This window comes from Lutra lutra, chromosome X (genome assembly GCF_902655055.1).
Source record: "Lutra lutra chromosome X, mLutLut1.2, whole genome shotgun sequence".
Classification (NCBI taxonomy): Eukaryota; Metazoa; Chordata; class Mammalia; order Carnivora; family Mustelidae; genus Lutra; species Lutra lutra.
In genome coordinates, this window is record NC_062296.1 from 96,426,655 (window position 1) to 96,442,895 (window position 16,241).

A 16,241-nucleotide genomic window follows, 5' to 3' on the forward strand; every position below is an offset into this window, starting at 1 on the left:
ACCCGAGTAGAAACCAAGAATCACACGCTTAACTGATTGAACCACCCATGTACCCCCTTCCTTATGGTTCTCTTAACCATCCTTTCTTTTCTACACTTTCCTTTTTTCTAAGAATACAGTATGGACTGCATAGGACATACAACGTGTGCGTTAACCAACTTTATCAAGTTATAAGGCTTCGGGTAAACAGTAGGCTATTGTTAGTAAAGTTTTGGGGGGAATCAAAAGCCATGTGCAGATTTCCAACTATGGGGGTGACGAATCAATGCTAACCCCCATACTGTTGTAGGACCAACTGTAGAGTAAAGCCATAAAAAAAAATGCTTAGCAGTAGGAAAGATACTCTGGAAAATACAGGCATGTGAAAAAATTGATCAGTAAACATAGTGAAAGCACATTTGTATAAAGTTAAAATATTTTAAAAGTAACACATTTTATTCACCTGTAATTTTTAACCATTTCATGAAACAAAGAGAAACTTGAATCTCTATATTGATTTACACCATATTTTCAAGGGAAATCTCATTTTTTAAAGATTTTATCTATTTATTTGACAGATCACAATTAGGCAGATGGGGTGGGGGTGGGGGGAAGCAGGCTCCCTGCTGAGCAGAGAGCCTGAGGCGGGACTTGATCCCAGGACCCTGAGATCATGACCTGAGCTGAAGGCAGAGGGTTAACCCACTGAGCCACCCAGGCTCCCCAAGGGAAATGTCTTTATTATACAGATTTGTCCAATAGTCTTTTGGGTTTTATAAATCATTGTCAATTAAAAATTTTTAAACATTTATTTATTTATTAGACAACTGAGCATACAGCCTGATGAGAAGCCTGATCCCTGGACTGGAGACCATGACCTGAGCTGAAATCAAGAGTTTGCTGCTTAACTGACTGAGCCACCCAGATGCCCCGTTGTCTACTAAAATTTTTAAAAGGGGGCACTTGGGTGGCTCAGTTGGTTAAGCATTTGCCTTCTGCTCAGGTTATAATCCCGGGGTCCTGGGATCGAGCCCCTCATCAGGCTCCCTGCTCAACAGAGAATCTTCTTCTCCCTCTCCCTCTGCCTCTCCCCTTGTTTATTTTCTCCCTTTCTGTCAAATGAATAAGAAAATCTTAATTTTTTTAAAAATTTTTGGTCTACTTTATATGTTATGGATTAAATCGAACGCCCAAATGGGCACATTTTATTCACATACCAGTTTTTAAACTTTTCATGGGACAAAGACAAACTTGAAAATCTGTTGATGATTTATATATTTCAAGGAATATTCGAAACCTATGGTACCAGTTGATTGTAAAGATGATTTTTCAGAGACTATTTCCCTCTTTCATAGTATTTGTTTTATACATGCTCATGCTGTGGAATTTGGTGCCCAGATACTCACAATTAAAACTTTATTGTGGAATCATTTTTGGTCATTTGAAAGTACCATTGTTTGTCTTTTTTGTTGGTGTTTGTTTCGTTTCTTTCACTGTAATTAACCTTTTCTCAAGGTTCACAACAGAAACTCCTCCCTCCTTCCTCCCTTCCCTCTTCCTCCCTCCTCTCCTCTTCCCTTCTTCTTTCTTTCTTTCTTTCTTTCTTTCTTTCTTTCTTTCTTTCTTTCTTTCTTTCTTTCTTCTTTCTTTCTTTCTTCTTTCTTTTTTTCTTTCTTTCTCCATTGTTCTTGTAGTATTTGGCCCATTCTTTTGTTTTCACTACTTGAGTCCCTTCGGGTTTTTGCTCTTTCTTTTGGATAACTTTTTTTTTTTTATGACAATAGATAAAACTGGACACCTCACGTGTGTTGATACAATAAATATATTCTGCATAAAGGCTTCTACTTCCCTAACATATACAAATGTATGTTTATATTTTACCTAATCTTCTATTTTCAACATGCTATTGAATCTCTGCCATGGAAAATGATAAATAAAATTCTTCTTCCCTTGCCTTTTCACATACCTGGCCAATCTGATTTTCCTTGATTGTCTTATTTTCCCAACTGAATGTGAGTCATGTATTTGAACCCTAACACAGCCAAGCACATCTAATATATGCTGATCATATATAAATAGTTGTGAACCCCAGCTGTTAAAAAAGAAAGAGGAAATCATGTTATTTGTATATTTATTTACATTTTTATAGAGTTAGCTGATGATGTTTTCAAGCAAAAGGTGGAAGGTTCCACCTGTTTTCATTCTGCTACTAATAGTAAAAATGTACAGAAGGAGACAAATTAAGAACTATGAAACAAAATGAACCACATCGCTATGATGTGGGCAATACACCACCTGTCTGGAAGGCAAGAGGTCACAAAAACCTAAGTTCTTTCACAAAAGGCCCTTTGAGGAGATTGAGGGTGGGACTCTTAGTTCTCCAAATCAAACCAAAGAGTACCTAGAAAATTTAAGAGTATTATCTCATCATGCTCTCAGTAGATGCCAACAAAAGACAAGGCATCATCTTGGAAAGATGTGGTGTGAGCCTCATGGAGTCCGTCCTTATGATATACACTGGAGACCCACAAAGTTCTCCAGAACTTGCCATCAGTGGAAAGGCCAGTTTGGACTAGTAGAGACTACAAATGGAAGGATGGTGGCCCAGAAGGTAGAGCTGAGAATCAGAATGTTACGCCCAGGCAATTGGAACCCTGGAACCTAATGGAGTTTGCTTGGTTAGATTTTTAAAGTGTACTGGACCAGTGACCCCAGGATACTTTCCATCCCCCCAGCCCCCACTGATTGAACCAGAATGTCTATAATTGTTATTCTATACACATCCAATCATTGTATGTTAGGAGAAAATAAATTGTGTTTTTGTTTGTTTGTTCATTTTGTTTTGTTTTGTTTTATTTTTTTTTCATTTCATGGGACCATGGACTAGTGGAACATGGACAGGGTTATTACATGTTGGAATTTCTTCTATACATGAATTAGATGACTAGATTTGAGAGTTCTGAGCCGATGGGCTATAAAAGAGATTTTGGACTTTGGAGTTGGTGAAATAGGAAAGGACTTCTAAAGACCTTCAGATGGGGTGAATATATTTTGCTTTTGAGAGGGTCATGAATCTTTGGGGCCAGAAGATAAACCATGATAAAATTCTAAATATGTAATCACAGGATTGGTACCCTCTTGTTATTCAACCAAACACTAATCTAGGAACCACTCTGAGGATACCTTGATGTTGTAATTATGGATATTAATCACTGGTCCTATGATAGGGAAATTATCTATATCACCTGTGGGGAACCAATGTAAAATAAAAAGGGTACTTGAATGGGAAACAATAACCAAAACAGTTACTCAGAGAGATGGAAGGAATTCATAGTAGGAGAGCACGTGATGCCTTGCTGGTGGCTTCATAAGTTGAGGAAAGAAGGTGTAAGGGAAGAAGCACAGCCTCTGGAAGTTGAGACTCATCCCCGCTAATTGCCAGTGAATGAACAGAATTCAGTCTTCGAGTTCTGCCAATAACCTGAAGATGTCTTGAAATGAAATCTTTCCTAGAGCCTCTGGAAGGGAATGCAATCCTACCACCCTACCCAAACCTTGATTTTGTTCTTATGAGACTCTAAGAAGAAAACCAACTAAAACACACTACGTTCGTACATCTGACCCACAGGAACTGCAAGATAATAGGTGAGTGTGCTGATAGCTGATAAAATTTTGGTATTTGTGATGGCAGCCGTAGAAAATAATATAATCCTGTGGAATTTTTTTTTCTAGCAGAATTCATAGCAACTACAATGTCTACATCATAAATATGTCTGCATTTCCTCCCATGTCGATCTATATTTGAATGACCATCTATAAACTGATCAGACTACCTGGGTTCCTTTAGTTCTTTCCATGTTTTATTACACTGTCTTCCAACATGGAGCATTTCTGACTTGAAAACTGAAGTCTGTTTGTTGTACCCTAACTTCACATATGTGAGTCGATGTATGACAAGTTATTCTAAAGATTCTTTCTACCTTTGGAATGTATGGAACTTTCAGGAAGTATTTCAGGTTTACGTTTTTCTGCGCATAGTACAATTTATCAGTACAAAGAGGTGAGTCTTATTTCTGGGAGGTTCTCTCAGCATAATCTTTAAACATTTATGTATGTCATTGTTTCATTTATTTTTGTTTGGGCACACCAAGAAGGGATGGTGGATAAGAACCAATGGTTTTAGTAAGGAAAATCTTAGTAGGATGTAATTACATATGCAAAGGTGATCAACCTTCCTCTTAATTAAATGATAATTGAAACAATAAATACAAATTTTTATCATTTACTTTGGTGTAGTTTTACAAGCTTAATCATAATGCTCAAGTCTACAAGGATTTGGAGAAGACTGGCAATAAGATAACTTCATATAGATTTGGAAAGGACCATAGCTGATAAACCTTTCTTTCTTTCTTTCTTTCTTTCTTTCTTTCTTTCTTTCTTTCTTTCTTTCCTTCTTTCTTTCTTTCTTTTTAAATATTTAATTTATTTATTTGACAGAGAGAGAGAGATCACAAGTAGGCAGAGAGGCAGGCAGAGAGAGAGAGGGAAGCAGGCTCCCTGCTGAGCAGAGACCCCCGAAGCGGGGCTCGATCCCAGGACCCTGAGATCATGACCTGAGCTGAAGGCAGAGGGTTAACCCAGTGAGCCACCCATGCACCCTGCTGATAAACCTTTCTGAAGAAAATTTAGAAAAACATGATAACTTAGTTTCACATACCCTCCACCTAGCAGTTCTAATTGTGGGATTGAGTATACAGATGATTACATGGTCAAAAAGATATTATGATATTGTTTCAAATAAAAAACAATCATTTGCCAGGAAAACTGGAAACTATTGTCCATCTGTATAAACTCAATTACATGAGAGTATATTAGAACAGGATGGTGTCACTGAAATTCAAAAGAATGAGATAGATTTATATCAGTTGACATGGAAGATCTGAAAGTTATCTTTTTCCATAAAAACATAGGGCATAGACTAATATGTATTTTTAAAAAATTCCTTATCCTAAAAAAATAGGATAATATGTACGATCAAATTCTACCCATGTAGAATTAAAAATAGATATCACAAAAGGCTGTATTTTCCATTTTCAAAATTATTCTCAACACTCACATATTATCAACAAATCGTTTTTTGAAAGACTTCTTTCATGATAGACACTGTTCTATTTATGTCATTTCTGTTGTGCTAAAGAGCCCAATTCCCATCTGGTGTGTCTATCTGTTTATATAGAACTTGTACATATCTGCAGAGTATCCAGGTTCTCTGAAAGCACCATCTACAGAGACATAACTTATGTTGTAGAAATTGGTAAAATTATTCACAGGAGAAAATGCATGTCCGTGCAGGTGAGAATACATGGACAGTTTTAAAACATCAGTATTTATCAAGAGATCCATTTTTAGAGAGTCTTGATAAATCCTGTCTGTGTGTAGACAGCTTTAAAACTGTATTTTTTAGCAACCTATTTAGCTAGTGCTATTTCTTCTCATTTTGTTTAAACACATTATCCCTTATTTTATTTTGCCTTTAAACCATTGATTATATTTATGATGTTGCCTAAACTTGTGACATGACAGAAACATCTAAATGACCAAACATTTAAGATATTGCAATAACGAGGACTTGGGATTAAACACAGCTCTGCATTTAATAATCCTATGTTAGTTTTTCTCATGTGTAGTTCTTGAAAATCCTTTTTATGTGTCATAAATTCATTTCTGATTTGCAAAATAGATCAAGGTCTCTGTCATTGGCTCACTGTGGTCCCCCAGAATTTTGTACAATGGAGCCTCAGAATGCAGTCATATATAGAGTTTGGGTCTTTAAAGAGGTGGTTAAGGTGAAATGAGGTCACTCGCATGGACGCTGATCCCATACAACTGAGGTTCTTATGAGAAGAGGGGAAGAGGGACGCTTGGGGGGGCTCAGTCAGTTCAGTGTGAGACTCTTGATTTTGGCTTAAATCATGATCTGAGGGCTGTGCAATCGAGCCCCATGTCGGGCTCCATGGTCAGCACAGAGTCTGCTTAAGATTCTCTCTCTCTTCTCTCTCCCGTTGCCTCTCCCCTGCTCTCTAAAATAAGTAAATAAGTAAGTAAAATCTTTTTTAAAAAATTAAAGAAGAGGGATGAGGACACAGACATGCCCAGAGGGACAACCATGTGAGGATAGAGGGAAGAATGATAAATAAGTCTGACACTTGGAAAATACACCATGTGTTAGTTTCCTTTCCTTTGTTTATTTTTTTTTAATGGAAGTTGACCCCCACCGATACACCAATTTCAGGTGTACAACATAGTAATTCTACAAGACTATGTTCATTATGGTATGCTTACAAGTGTAGCTACTGTCATGATACAACGCTATTACAATACCACTGACTATATCGCCTGTGCTGTATCTTTCATCCCCTTGACTTACTCATTCCATAACTGGAGACCTGAATCTCCCATTCCCCTTCACCCATTTTGCCCTTTCCCCAGTCTTCCTCCCCTCTGGAAACTATTTTTTAATCTCTGTGTTTATGGGTCTATTTCTGCTTTCTTGTTTGTTTGTTTGTTGTTCACAGTCTACATAGAAGTGAAATCATACAGTATTTGTCTTTCCTTGACTTATTTCCCTTAGCATAATACCCTATAGGTCATCTGTTTTGTTTCAGATGGCAAGATTGCATTCTTCTTTACGGCTGAGTAATATTCCATATTCTTCTTATGTCTATATATTTACATATACATTTATACATATATATGTATAAATACATACACATATATATGTATACACACACACACACACACACCCCATATCTTCCTTATCCATTCATCTACCCATAAACACTTGGGCTGCCTCCGTATCTTAGCGATTTTAAGTTATATTGCAGTGAACATGAGTGCAGATATCTTTTCAAATTTGTGTTTTAGTTTTCTTTGGATAAATGTCCAAAGGAGTTACTGGACTACATGGTATACCTATTTTTAATTTTTTGAGAGACCTCCGTACTATGTCCCACAGTGGCCACAACCCATTTGCATTTCCACCAACAGTGCATGAAGATGTTTTTTTCTCCACATCCTTACCAACACTTGCTGTTTCTTATGTTTCTGATATTAGCCATTCTGATAGATGTGAGCTGATATCTTATTCTGGTTTTGATTTGCATTTTCCTGAGGATGAATGATGTTGAGCATCTTTTCATGTGTCTGTTGCCCATCAGGATGTCTTCTTTGGAAAAATATTTATTCATATCCTCTGCCCATTTTTAATCAGATTATTTGGACTTTAGGTATGGAGTGTATAAATTCTCTATTTTGGATATTAAGCTTTTATAGGTTATATCATTTGCAAACACCTTCTTACATTCACTAGGTTGCCTTTTCATTATGTTGATGGTTTCCTCTCAAAGTAACTGTCTGCATAGAAGTAATAGGGATGTTGTTGGAAATTGAAATTTTTTTACTTTTGATCTTTTGTAAGTTACTCAACCACCCTGGGAAGGATCCCTTTCTCTCCAGAGCCAGCATTTTAAATTTAAATGCCTCTCACGTAAATTCCATAAACTATACTTCATGTTCATTTGGTGGTGTCTCCCAGGGGAGCAGCGAGCGAGACCAAAACAAACTAAACAAAGAAAACACACACACACACACAAAATAAAAATCAGAACACAGATGAATGCCATTTCATGCCCGCTATCTTATCTAGTCTATGTAAACATCTTAATTATCAGTGCTCAGCTTTCTCTGACATGTTTGGAGAAAACCTAATCTTCCCGAGTCAAGGATAATCATGAAGGAACTTAGAAATCTTGCGACATCCAAATATTTAGTATGATTTCTGCTTTTGTGAGATGGGAGTGTAAGTTGGAAGAAATAGTTTGTTGTCTCTTTGAGATGTTTATGTCTACGTCTAACCAGTGTCCCATTCTTTTTTGCCATAGTGGACATGTTCATACTCACCTTCTCTGTTCTAATACCACTCCTACCTCCTATTCTCAGTTATCTGTAGATTATCACAAAGAGATTCCATTTCTTGTGGCTGAACCCATTCTCCCCTCTTGTCAGAGAATCTTAAACCTATGGAATAAGAATAGGACTCAGGTTTGAAAAGCAGCTTGCTCTGTGTAAGTAAACTAAAATTTAGGGTAAATGGAAAGAAGAGTATTTCCTCATGCAAACTTTATCTCTTTTTAGTGAAATCTGTACTGAAATGATACGTATGAAACGTATCAGGATTTCACCTTTAGAATGTGATGATTTTTACTTATTATCACCATAAAACCTAATTCAACTTATTATAATCACCTAAGATACACGAAATGTTCTTTCTCTGATTCGTAGGTTGGTTAAAATGTCCTTCATGGCTCCCAAGGAATAAAGCCTTCTATTTCCATTATAATCCAGTGTTATAGATCCTTATCCTTTATGTTCTACAAAAATGATGAAGTCAGCCCCTGGGGTCGCCTTACCTAAATTAAACTCACCTTGCCTCTTGTTTCTGAAATTATCATGATCTACTAAAATGCAGCCTAGGCTTCTATCTTCTACAATAGCTTCTTCCTACCACTTCCTTCCTCAAGAGCCCCCTCCTGTGAGAAATCCTTTATTCCAGAACTGACTTTATAATGCTAACATACACATTCATGTCCTTCCTACTGCTGTTATTGTAATCCTACAGATTTCCAGGTTTTGTCTGTTGACTTCTACAGTATGACTGCCTGTTGCACATTTGACGTTTGCATCGTGCGACACCTGTTTAATAGATGGATTTTTTTTTTTCTGAATCAGTGATCATTTTTTAAATGTTCACCAGTATTCATAAATGGGCTGAGAAAAATTGGTGAGCAGTTAAGTTGTTTGGCTAAGAATTCAGGGGAAAAAAAAAAAAAGTGTTCCATACATTCCAGAATTAAAGTCAAGCTCGCCATATTAGAAAAGCTAGCTTTTCAAGGTTTGGTTAGTGGTGCCTAAGAGAAGAAGCCAAGTGTATTATAGGAATGTTTTGGGGAAAGGTCAAGAAACAGGAAAGGAGCCTTCCTCAAGTGTTGAAAGAATGCAAAGAATTTCACTCTTGAATAAGCGCTTTGCTCAAGACCCAGTGGGAGAGTGTGGTTTGTTGATTTGAAACAAACATCTGTTAAAACCTGCACTGTTTTGTCAAGCTTCTGGGTTTCGTAAGAAACTGAAGATCTTGCAATGTGTGCTGTAAAAGCCCAAAGTTTTTCACTGGGTACTATGAGCATTATTTTATCTCTAGTGTTTAAAGACTATCCCTAACCTCCTTATCTCAACGTGGTGAATGGTAAGTGTTCAGTCTAGCTTGATTTTTAAGCTGCGTCATCTTAACTTTGGAACACTGCATTTGTGAAAAATAGAAGAGAATTCTGAATTCATTTATGGAAAGAGAAAGCACAGCTTAATTTTATTTTGCTAATAATAGTGTGATGGTTCTGCCAACCCCTTTGCAAATCTGTGCCTATGTAAATATCATCTTGATAAAGTTGGTGAATCAGAAAGAAAAAAAAATGAGAGAATGAATCACATTTATTTTTAATTAATACAATTTTTGATTATCTAAAATTTAATATCTAGCATGCATCTGATGGCCAGAAAACATAATATATTGTTGTGGAACCTGGACTGGATCCTAGCAGAAGTACGAAGGGGCACTCGGAGACTTTGGAGGATTGGAGGTTTACTTAACACGGGCAGGCTCAGACGAGGTTGCTCTCCAAAGGTCTGAGCCCTGAGCACAAGCAGGGAGAGGGATTTATACCTTTCTCGACTTCCACATACTTGGTACTTTTGGTGCACATGGGAAACATGGTAGGAAACAAGAACCCGGAAGGGCTTTGAAACAGGGACTGGAATTCACTTTCTGGTTTGGTCAGCCATCTTAGAGTATAGTTTTTCCTTATCAATACTATAGGTTAAGAGTCCATATAATTACATATGGTTTCACTTATTTGTGGAGCATAACAAATAGCATGGAGGACAAGGGGAGATGGAGAGGAGAAGGGAGTTGAGGGAAATTGGAAGGGGAGGTGAACCATGAGAGACTATGGACTCTGAAAAACGATCTGAGAATTTTGAGGGGTGGGGGGTGGGAGGTTGGGGGCACCAGGTGGTGGGTATTGTAGAGGGCACGGATTGCATGGAGCACTGGGTGTGGTGCAAAAATAATGAATACTGTTATGCTGAAAAAAATAAAAATTAATAAAAAAATTAAAAAAAAAAAAAGAGTCCATATAATTAGTAGAAGCCAAAAGCACTAATATAGAATATGATTTTTTTTGGGGGGGGGGCACACACAAAACGTGAAAATTCTAAACTGTCAAAATTTATGCCTTGTTAAAATGCATTGGATCCTTTGATCTCTACCTTTCTTATCGAGCAAAGCTGGGCAAGATGTGTTAAATAGTATGCATATGCAAAACACACATCCCAAAAATGCTTCAGGTGAAATATATCCGAAGCAACTTGAACTGGTATGATCGTTATTCATTTAATGCTATAGACAGATGTCCACATTTCCCTGCATTCTGTGGCGATCATGAGGGCACAGAATAGATATTCACATTGTGCTCCTTAGATTGAATTTAAATAAGTAAATTAAGACAAAGCAAATTATGTGTGGATGAGAGCAGAGGGAAGAACCATAACCATAGGGAACTGATTATTTCTGACGATGGCATAAATTAGAATCGCATGCCTATGACCAACTATTATAATTCGAGTCTCTCTCAATTTTCCACCAGATGTGACACTTTGATGTATGTGGAAAGGAAACACAGAAATGTCATCTTTTAAAAAGCATATTAACTCTAAGAAAAATGTAATGTCAATACGTGTGTATACTTCCAAATTTGGCTCCCACAAGCAATCAAGACTTGGCTTGCATAACAGCTAAGAATCAGACAATATTGTTGATAATACTTACCACTCATTTCCCATCATGGAAAGCCCTCCTCAAGGGATTTCTGACCCCTTCGCTCAAGGACAAGTCGTCAATGACAGTGATGGAAAGAAGGAGAAGAAAAATATTTCTTGGAGCTGCAACCATAAGCTTAGAACCTTTATAGGATCCCATGAAACATAGGACACATGCACTTGCCCCAACATATCACGTCTCATTCTACCATGACTCACCTTCCACGATACTCATCTCACACTTCATCCCCTGTCAACTTCTCATTTTCAACTCTCCATCCCACATGCGCCTTTGCAAAGATTTGCTTTGACCTAAAAGGGGAACAGGGCAGATCAGAATCCACATCTGAACGGGAAATCCCTCCACAAAAGGATCTTGAATTTCTCAAGGCGTGCATGGAAAGTTGAAGCCTAGGTTTTTTGGTTTTTATTTTGTTTTTATTTTTATCTATTTTTTTTTTTTTTTTTTTGAAAATCTTACTTATCCCACAAACTGGGGTTAGTGGAAGAATTCCTTGTTTCTGTCTTAGGAAGTTTAAGAGCAAAGTTTGACCTCATTACCTTCATCGTTTGAGAAGTTTTTCTCAGGTGAAATGTCCCAAATAATCCCAGCATAGTCACTGATCACACAAGCAAAGAGACCATCAAGCAGACCCAGAATTTGCTTGTAACACCCAGCAGACAGACCGGTGGCACGAGGAAGCTCACTACTCATCAATATTTAGAGTCTCCGTGAGAATTATTTTGAGACTGAACAGCCATGGCATTCAATAAAATCATTCCCCCTGTCCAGGAGATTTGTTTGGCTATATATAGACATATATCCAAATATATATCTAAAAATATATTTTTCTAGGTGATTTTGGGGAGTTACAAATACCCATAGAGACCAAATAAACATTCTAAAAACTTCTCCACGATGAAAGGCAAATTTGTAAGAGGGCGAGCTCTGTTTTCTTGTTATCATTCCATAGCTCTGCCAAATGACAACATTTTAATGAATAAATACTGATAATACTTCTAGTTAAGTAGCTAAAGATGAGAGTTTCACAGCATAAAACTGGTACTCACCACCAATACCCCTAGACCCCTTCTCTACATGGCTTACCTAATAAGACTGCAAGTAATAGTTTGCTCTTGTGTTTTGTAATACCAAATGTCCCTTCGTTTATTCAAACAAGAATGTGCAATCAGCTGTAATGTTTGCAAACCATGAAACAGCTTACTTATGGCCTAAAAGTATTAAAGTGTTAAAATGGTATATTAGATCATTTTCTCAAACACGGCCTAGAACCTAGAATTTCATGTGCATCTGGTGTTCTGGGGAAATAAATTAGAAATAGGTGCTCACGGTTACCTCATGCACAGTTAATGAGTGTTATTTTAGATGGCAGTGACCCCCACGACGTGGTTCTATGTTAAGAAAATAGAATCTGAAATGATTCACTTTCCATTATTTGTATGACTGTCATGAGGTCATTTCTTTTCCCTTCTGGAAACAGGCAAACATGTATCTACTAAGCTCGTCACATTGTCCTCCTAATATATGGCATTTCTATCATGATACATCATTTCTCATGTGTAGATATATTTGATTAGAACCTTAGTAACTCTAAAGTCATCTAATACTTTATTACGCTACAAAAAAAATAAGCAACTGGGAGAAGAAACAAATTTTTTTAAAAAATTAATTTTTGTTTTGTTTTGACTTGTATTAGTCAGCTAGGGTTACTGTTAATGGTGCAGACTGGGGGAGAGGGGGAAGGAGGCTTACACAATAGACATTCTTCTCTCAAAGTCCTGGAGAATGGAAGTCTGAGATCTAGGCATGAGCACAATTACTGTCCTCTGAGTCCTCTCTCCTGGGCGTGTAGATATTGTCTTCTCCCTGTGTCTCCACATGGTCATTCCTTTGCATGCCTCATCTTTTCTTAAAAGGAGGTTATAAGGAGACCAGTCCTATGGGATCAGGGCCCAGCCTCATGAACCCATTGTACCTTGGTCATGTCTTCAAAGAGCCCATCTCCAGATGAGAGTGTCCCAGGGGTGAGGCTGCATATACATATATTTAGATAATATATAAAACAATGAATAAACCGTAGGAAGAAATATTGGTCTGAAGTTGCCTTACGGGACATCTTTAAATCTGTAAGTTCGTGGTAAGTGTATCTCCCCAAACACTGAGGCAGGCAGCAGGATAAACTCCACCATTTATGTTCCAAAGGACGGCTTATTCCTCACTGTACTTACAATGCAATTATGGCATTATGGCATGGTCACTGGTGTCCACAACAGGGGACACCAAGTAATACATAAAAGAACCACAGCACAGTAAACTAATAGAAATATTTGTTTTTTGTTGGTTTTTTTTTTTTTTTTTTTTTTGCATTGTCCTCCAGACAGTTTCCTTTTTAAACTAAGAGCCATGTCCAGGGGCTATCCCTTGAGTTGCATTCCAGTTATTGCTTTGCTTTGTTCTGAACTGGGAGATACAGTTTGAACTCTGCTGGCAGTTCATCTTCTGAGTAGAGTCTGTCTGAGAAGTAAACCCTCCGGATGCGACAGTTTGCATGAATCTGCACTCTTAGGGTCTCGATATAATTTGTGCCGTACGCCCGCCTAGTGAAGTCTGACAGATTGAACTGAATCTGGTTCCAGCCATCATCCAACCGCATGGGCATGGTGCAGATGAAGGGTTTGACTCGGGTGGTACTCTGGTAGTTCCTCGCCCGAAACCGCCGATGCACATTCTTGTATCTAGCACCTGTACTTCAAAGGTAAAATATTTCTTCAGATTTTTGATAATCATGACGAGGAAGGGAAGTTTAATCCCCAGCGTCTTCTTTGGGTCTGCAGGACACGTGATGTATGTGGGGCTGACATTTGTTCCTTCAATCTCTAGCACCAGGGACTGGATGTCATTATCAGTGATCCTTTTGATGTGGCCATTCCGTACCTTTTTGCCCCAGATCGGCAGGGGTTTGCTGCCAATGCTGTAGAGGATGGAGAGGAAGGCGCTCTGGAATGTGTTTTTGAACATCTCGCCCGCGGCCTTCCCAGCCGCCCCAGAGCCGACCTCGATACGAGCACCAAATGGCTAAGGGAAAGCAGGGAAAGCAGTGACTTTTAGTGGGGACCTACTTCAGTCCCTAACACCACTCCAGTGGAAGGTCTGTGCTCTTAATGTTATGTCCAAGTTTTCACATCCAAGAGACCACAAAGGAACCAAGCACTGATGTAATCACACGAGGGTTTATTTGACAAGTTTAAGCTTGGGCCCAAGTATACCTGACACAGCGGAGTAGGGACTTGGACTCCGAACCAGATTACAGTCAGAGTCTTTAAGGGCAGAGTAGGGGTGGACTCGGTGGTGGGTGAGGACAAAGGGGATTAGGGATGATGTAAGTCTCCAGGGATTTTGGGAAGCAAGGTCTTCAGGACCTTGAGGGGCTAGCTATTGTTGGGAGAAAGGTTATTTATTACCAGTAGTAAAAATCTTCTCGTGAGACCTTTTAGATGTATATCAGCGGGCCATATACCTGGGAATGATTTTTGACAATATCTTGGAGGTTTAGAGATAAAGGAATTGTTAAAGTAGACTTACAGGATCCTGGTCGGACCTGTTGGGGTAGGGGGCCGGTCAGGCTAGGATTGTCCTTAGCAAAATCTCAAGGTGAGGGCAGTTAAGTCCCCAGGGCAGAGCCACTCTGTCTGTTTCAAGGGCTTGTCAGTAGGTGAGGAATTTTAATGATTTTCTTCTGCCTCTGTTTCCCACATCAGCTAAACTTGAGGTGGGATGGCCTTAATTTTCTCGGCCTCCACATTAAATCCCTCTACCTCAGCACCCGTCAATGTTTCCTTTTTCCTATCTAAAACCACGGAGCACCTCCCGGCCAATTCCAGCACTTCCAAAATTTATGCTGGGATCACAGTGAGAGACAATGTTTCTGGCAATTCAATTTCGGTTCTCCAGGGAAACACCACTCTTCTATTGGAAAGGACAGGGAGTCAGCTAATGATGTGATTAATCTTTAAGAACAGTAACACAAAATAGTGTTTCTGGAGAGTTCCAGTGGGCCCAGAACCCTCGGGGAACATGTTAGAATGCAGGTTTGGATTCCATAGGTCTCGGCCAATTCTGCATTTCAAACAAAGTGATCCAAAATCAGCAATCTCTCTAGCACAAGAATATAGCTCTTTATACCAAACGCTGGAGATCTGATGATGCTTTGGGGAGGTCCAACCAGCAAACCGCTTTCCCCCAAAGACTGTAATTTAATTGGTTTGATGGCAGGACGCAGAGCGGCAAATTTCAAGCGTCAATCTGCACTAATACTTCCTATGGATTTGAGTGAGTTACTCTCCTTCTCTTTGCCTCACTTTTCCCATCTGCAATATGGAGCAATCATTAACAATATCCACGTCAAATCTGTGATGAGAATTAGTCCACATACTATTTATGAAGCTATTAAAAAAAAAAATCCTGTGATATCAAGATATCTAGGGACACTCTGAAGTGTTAGCTCTTATTCCTTAAGAAGTTTTATTCCTTGATATGTTATCACTACTTCCTTTTAATGATATAAACTCCCTACTGTTATAACAAAAACTAAGTTATAGATTGACTCCTCAAATATACTTAAAGAGAAATAATTTAAGCAAGGCTTTATAACAGGATATATAGTATCTACATGACAACTTATATTACTACTGAACACAAGAAATAATTTTAAATATCCAATGTGTTATCCTTTGTATAAAGTACTTTTTAGACTTACTATACCATGAAAAATGCAGGGGACCCCATTCTTTATCTTTTCGTATACAAGAGGTAACTTTCGCAAATTACTGTATTAATATTTACTGTATTATAAAGAGATATTATAAACAATATCGTATAGACACTCATGCACCTAATGTATTTAATATAAAGAAACAAAATGCTATAGTATTTAAAATGCTATGCTATATTAAAATACAAAATCAAATTCTATGCTATATTAGAACTCTTAAAGCATGCTTAAAGAGTTATTTAGTGGGAGAGCAAACTGTGTTACATCCATCTCGTGGGATGCCTAAGGGATTAGGCTGAGTTAAAAAAAAAAAAAAGTCTCCTAGAGTTACATTTTGTGTGATTCCATTGAACTGATAGAATTATAGACAACTATAAAGAACAAATTAGTGACTGCCTGGGGTAAGAAGCAGGATTGAAAGTGGGAGGGAAGTGGTTGTTCATAAAAGGAAAACATAAGCGATGCATATGGTGGTGGAAATGTTCTGTATCTGAGTGCAAATGTCAATATCTTGATTTGGGAAATTGCAAGATGTTACAG

At 38.1% G+C, this 16,241-nt stretch overlaps 1 protein-coding gene across 1 annotated transcript; it reads right to left on the reverse strand.

The window, feature by feature from the left end:
* Positions 1 to 12,968: 12,968 nt before the first annotated feature.
* Positions 12,969 to 14,001, reverse strand: LOC125091838 (cilia- and flagella-associated protein 20-like). Its single transcript, XM_047715902.1, is given in 2 exon segments — positions 12,969 to 13,663; positions 13,666 to 14,001. Coding segments are annotated over 2 exon segments (579 nt in total). The 5' UTR covers positions 13,949 to 14,001; the 3' UTR covers positions 12,969 to 13,367.
* Positions 14,002 to 16,241: the final 2,240 nt, after the last annotated feature.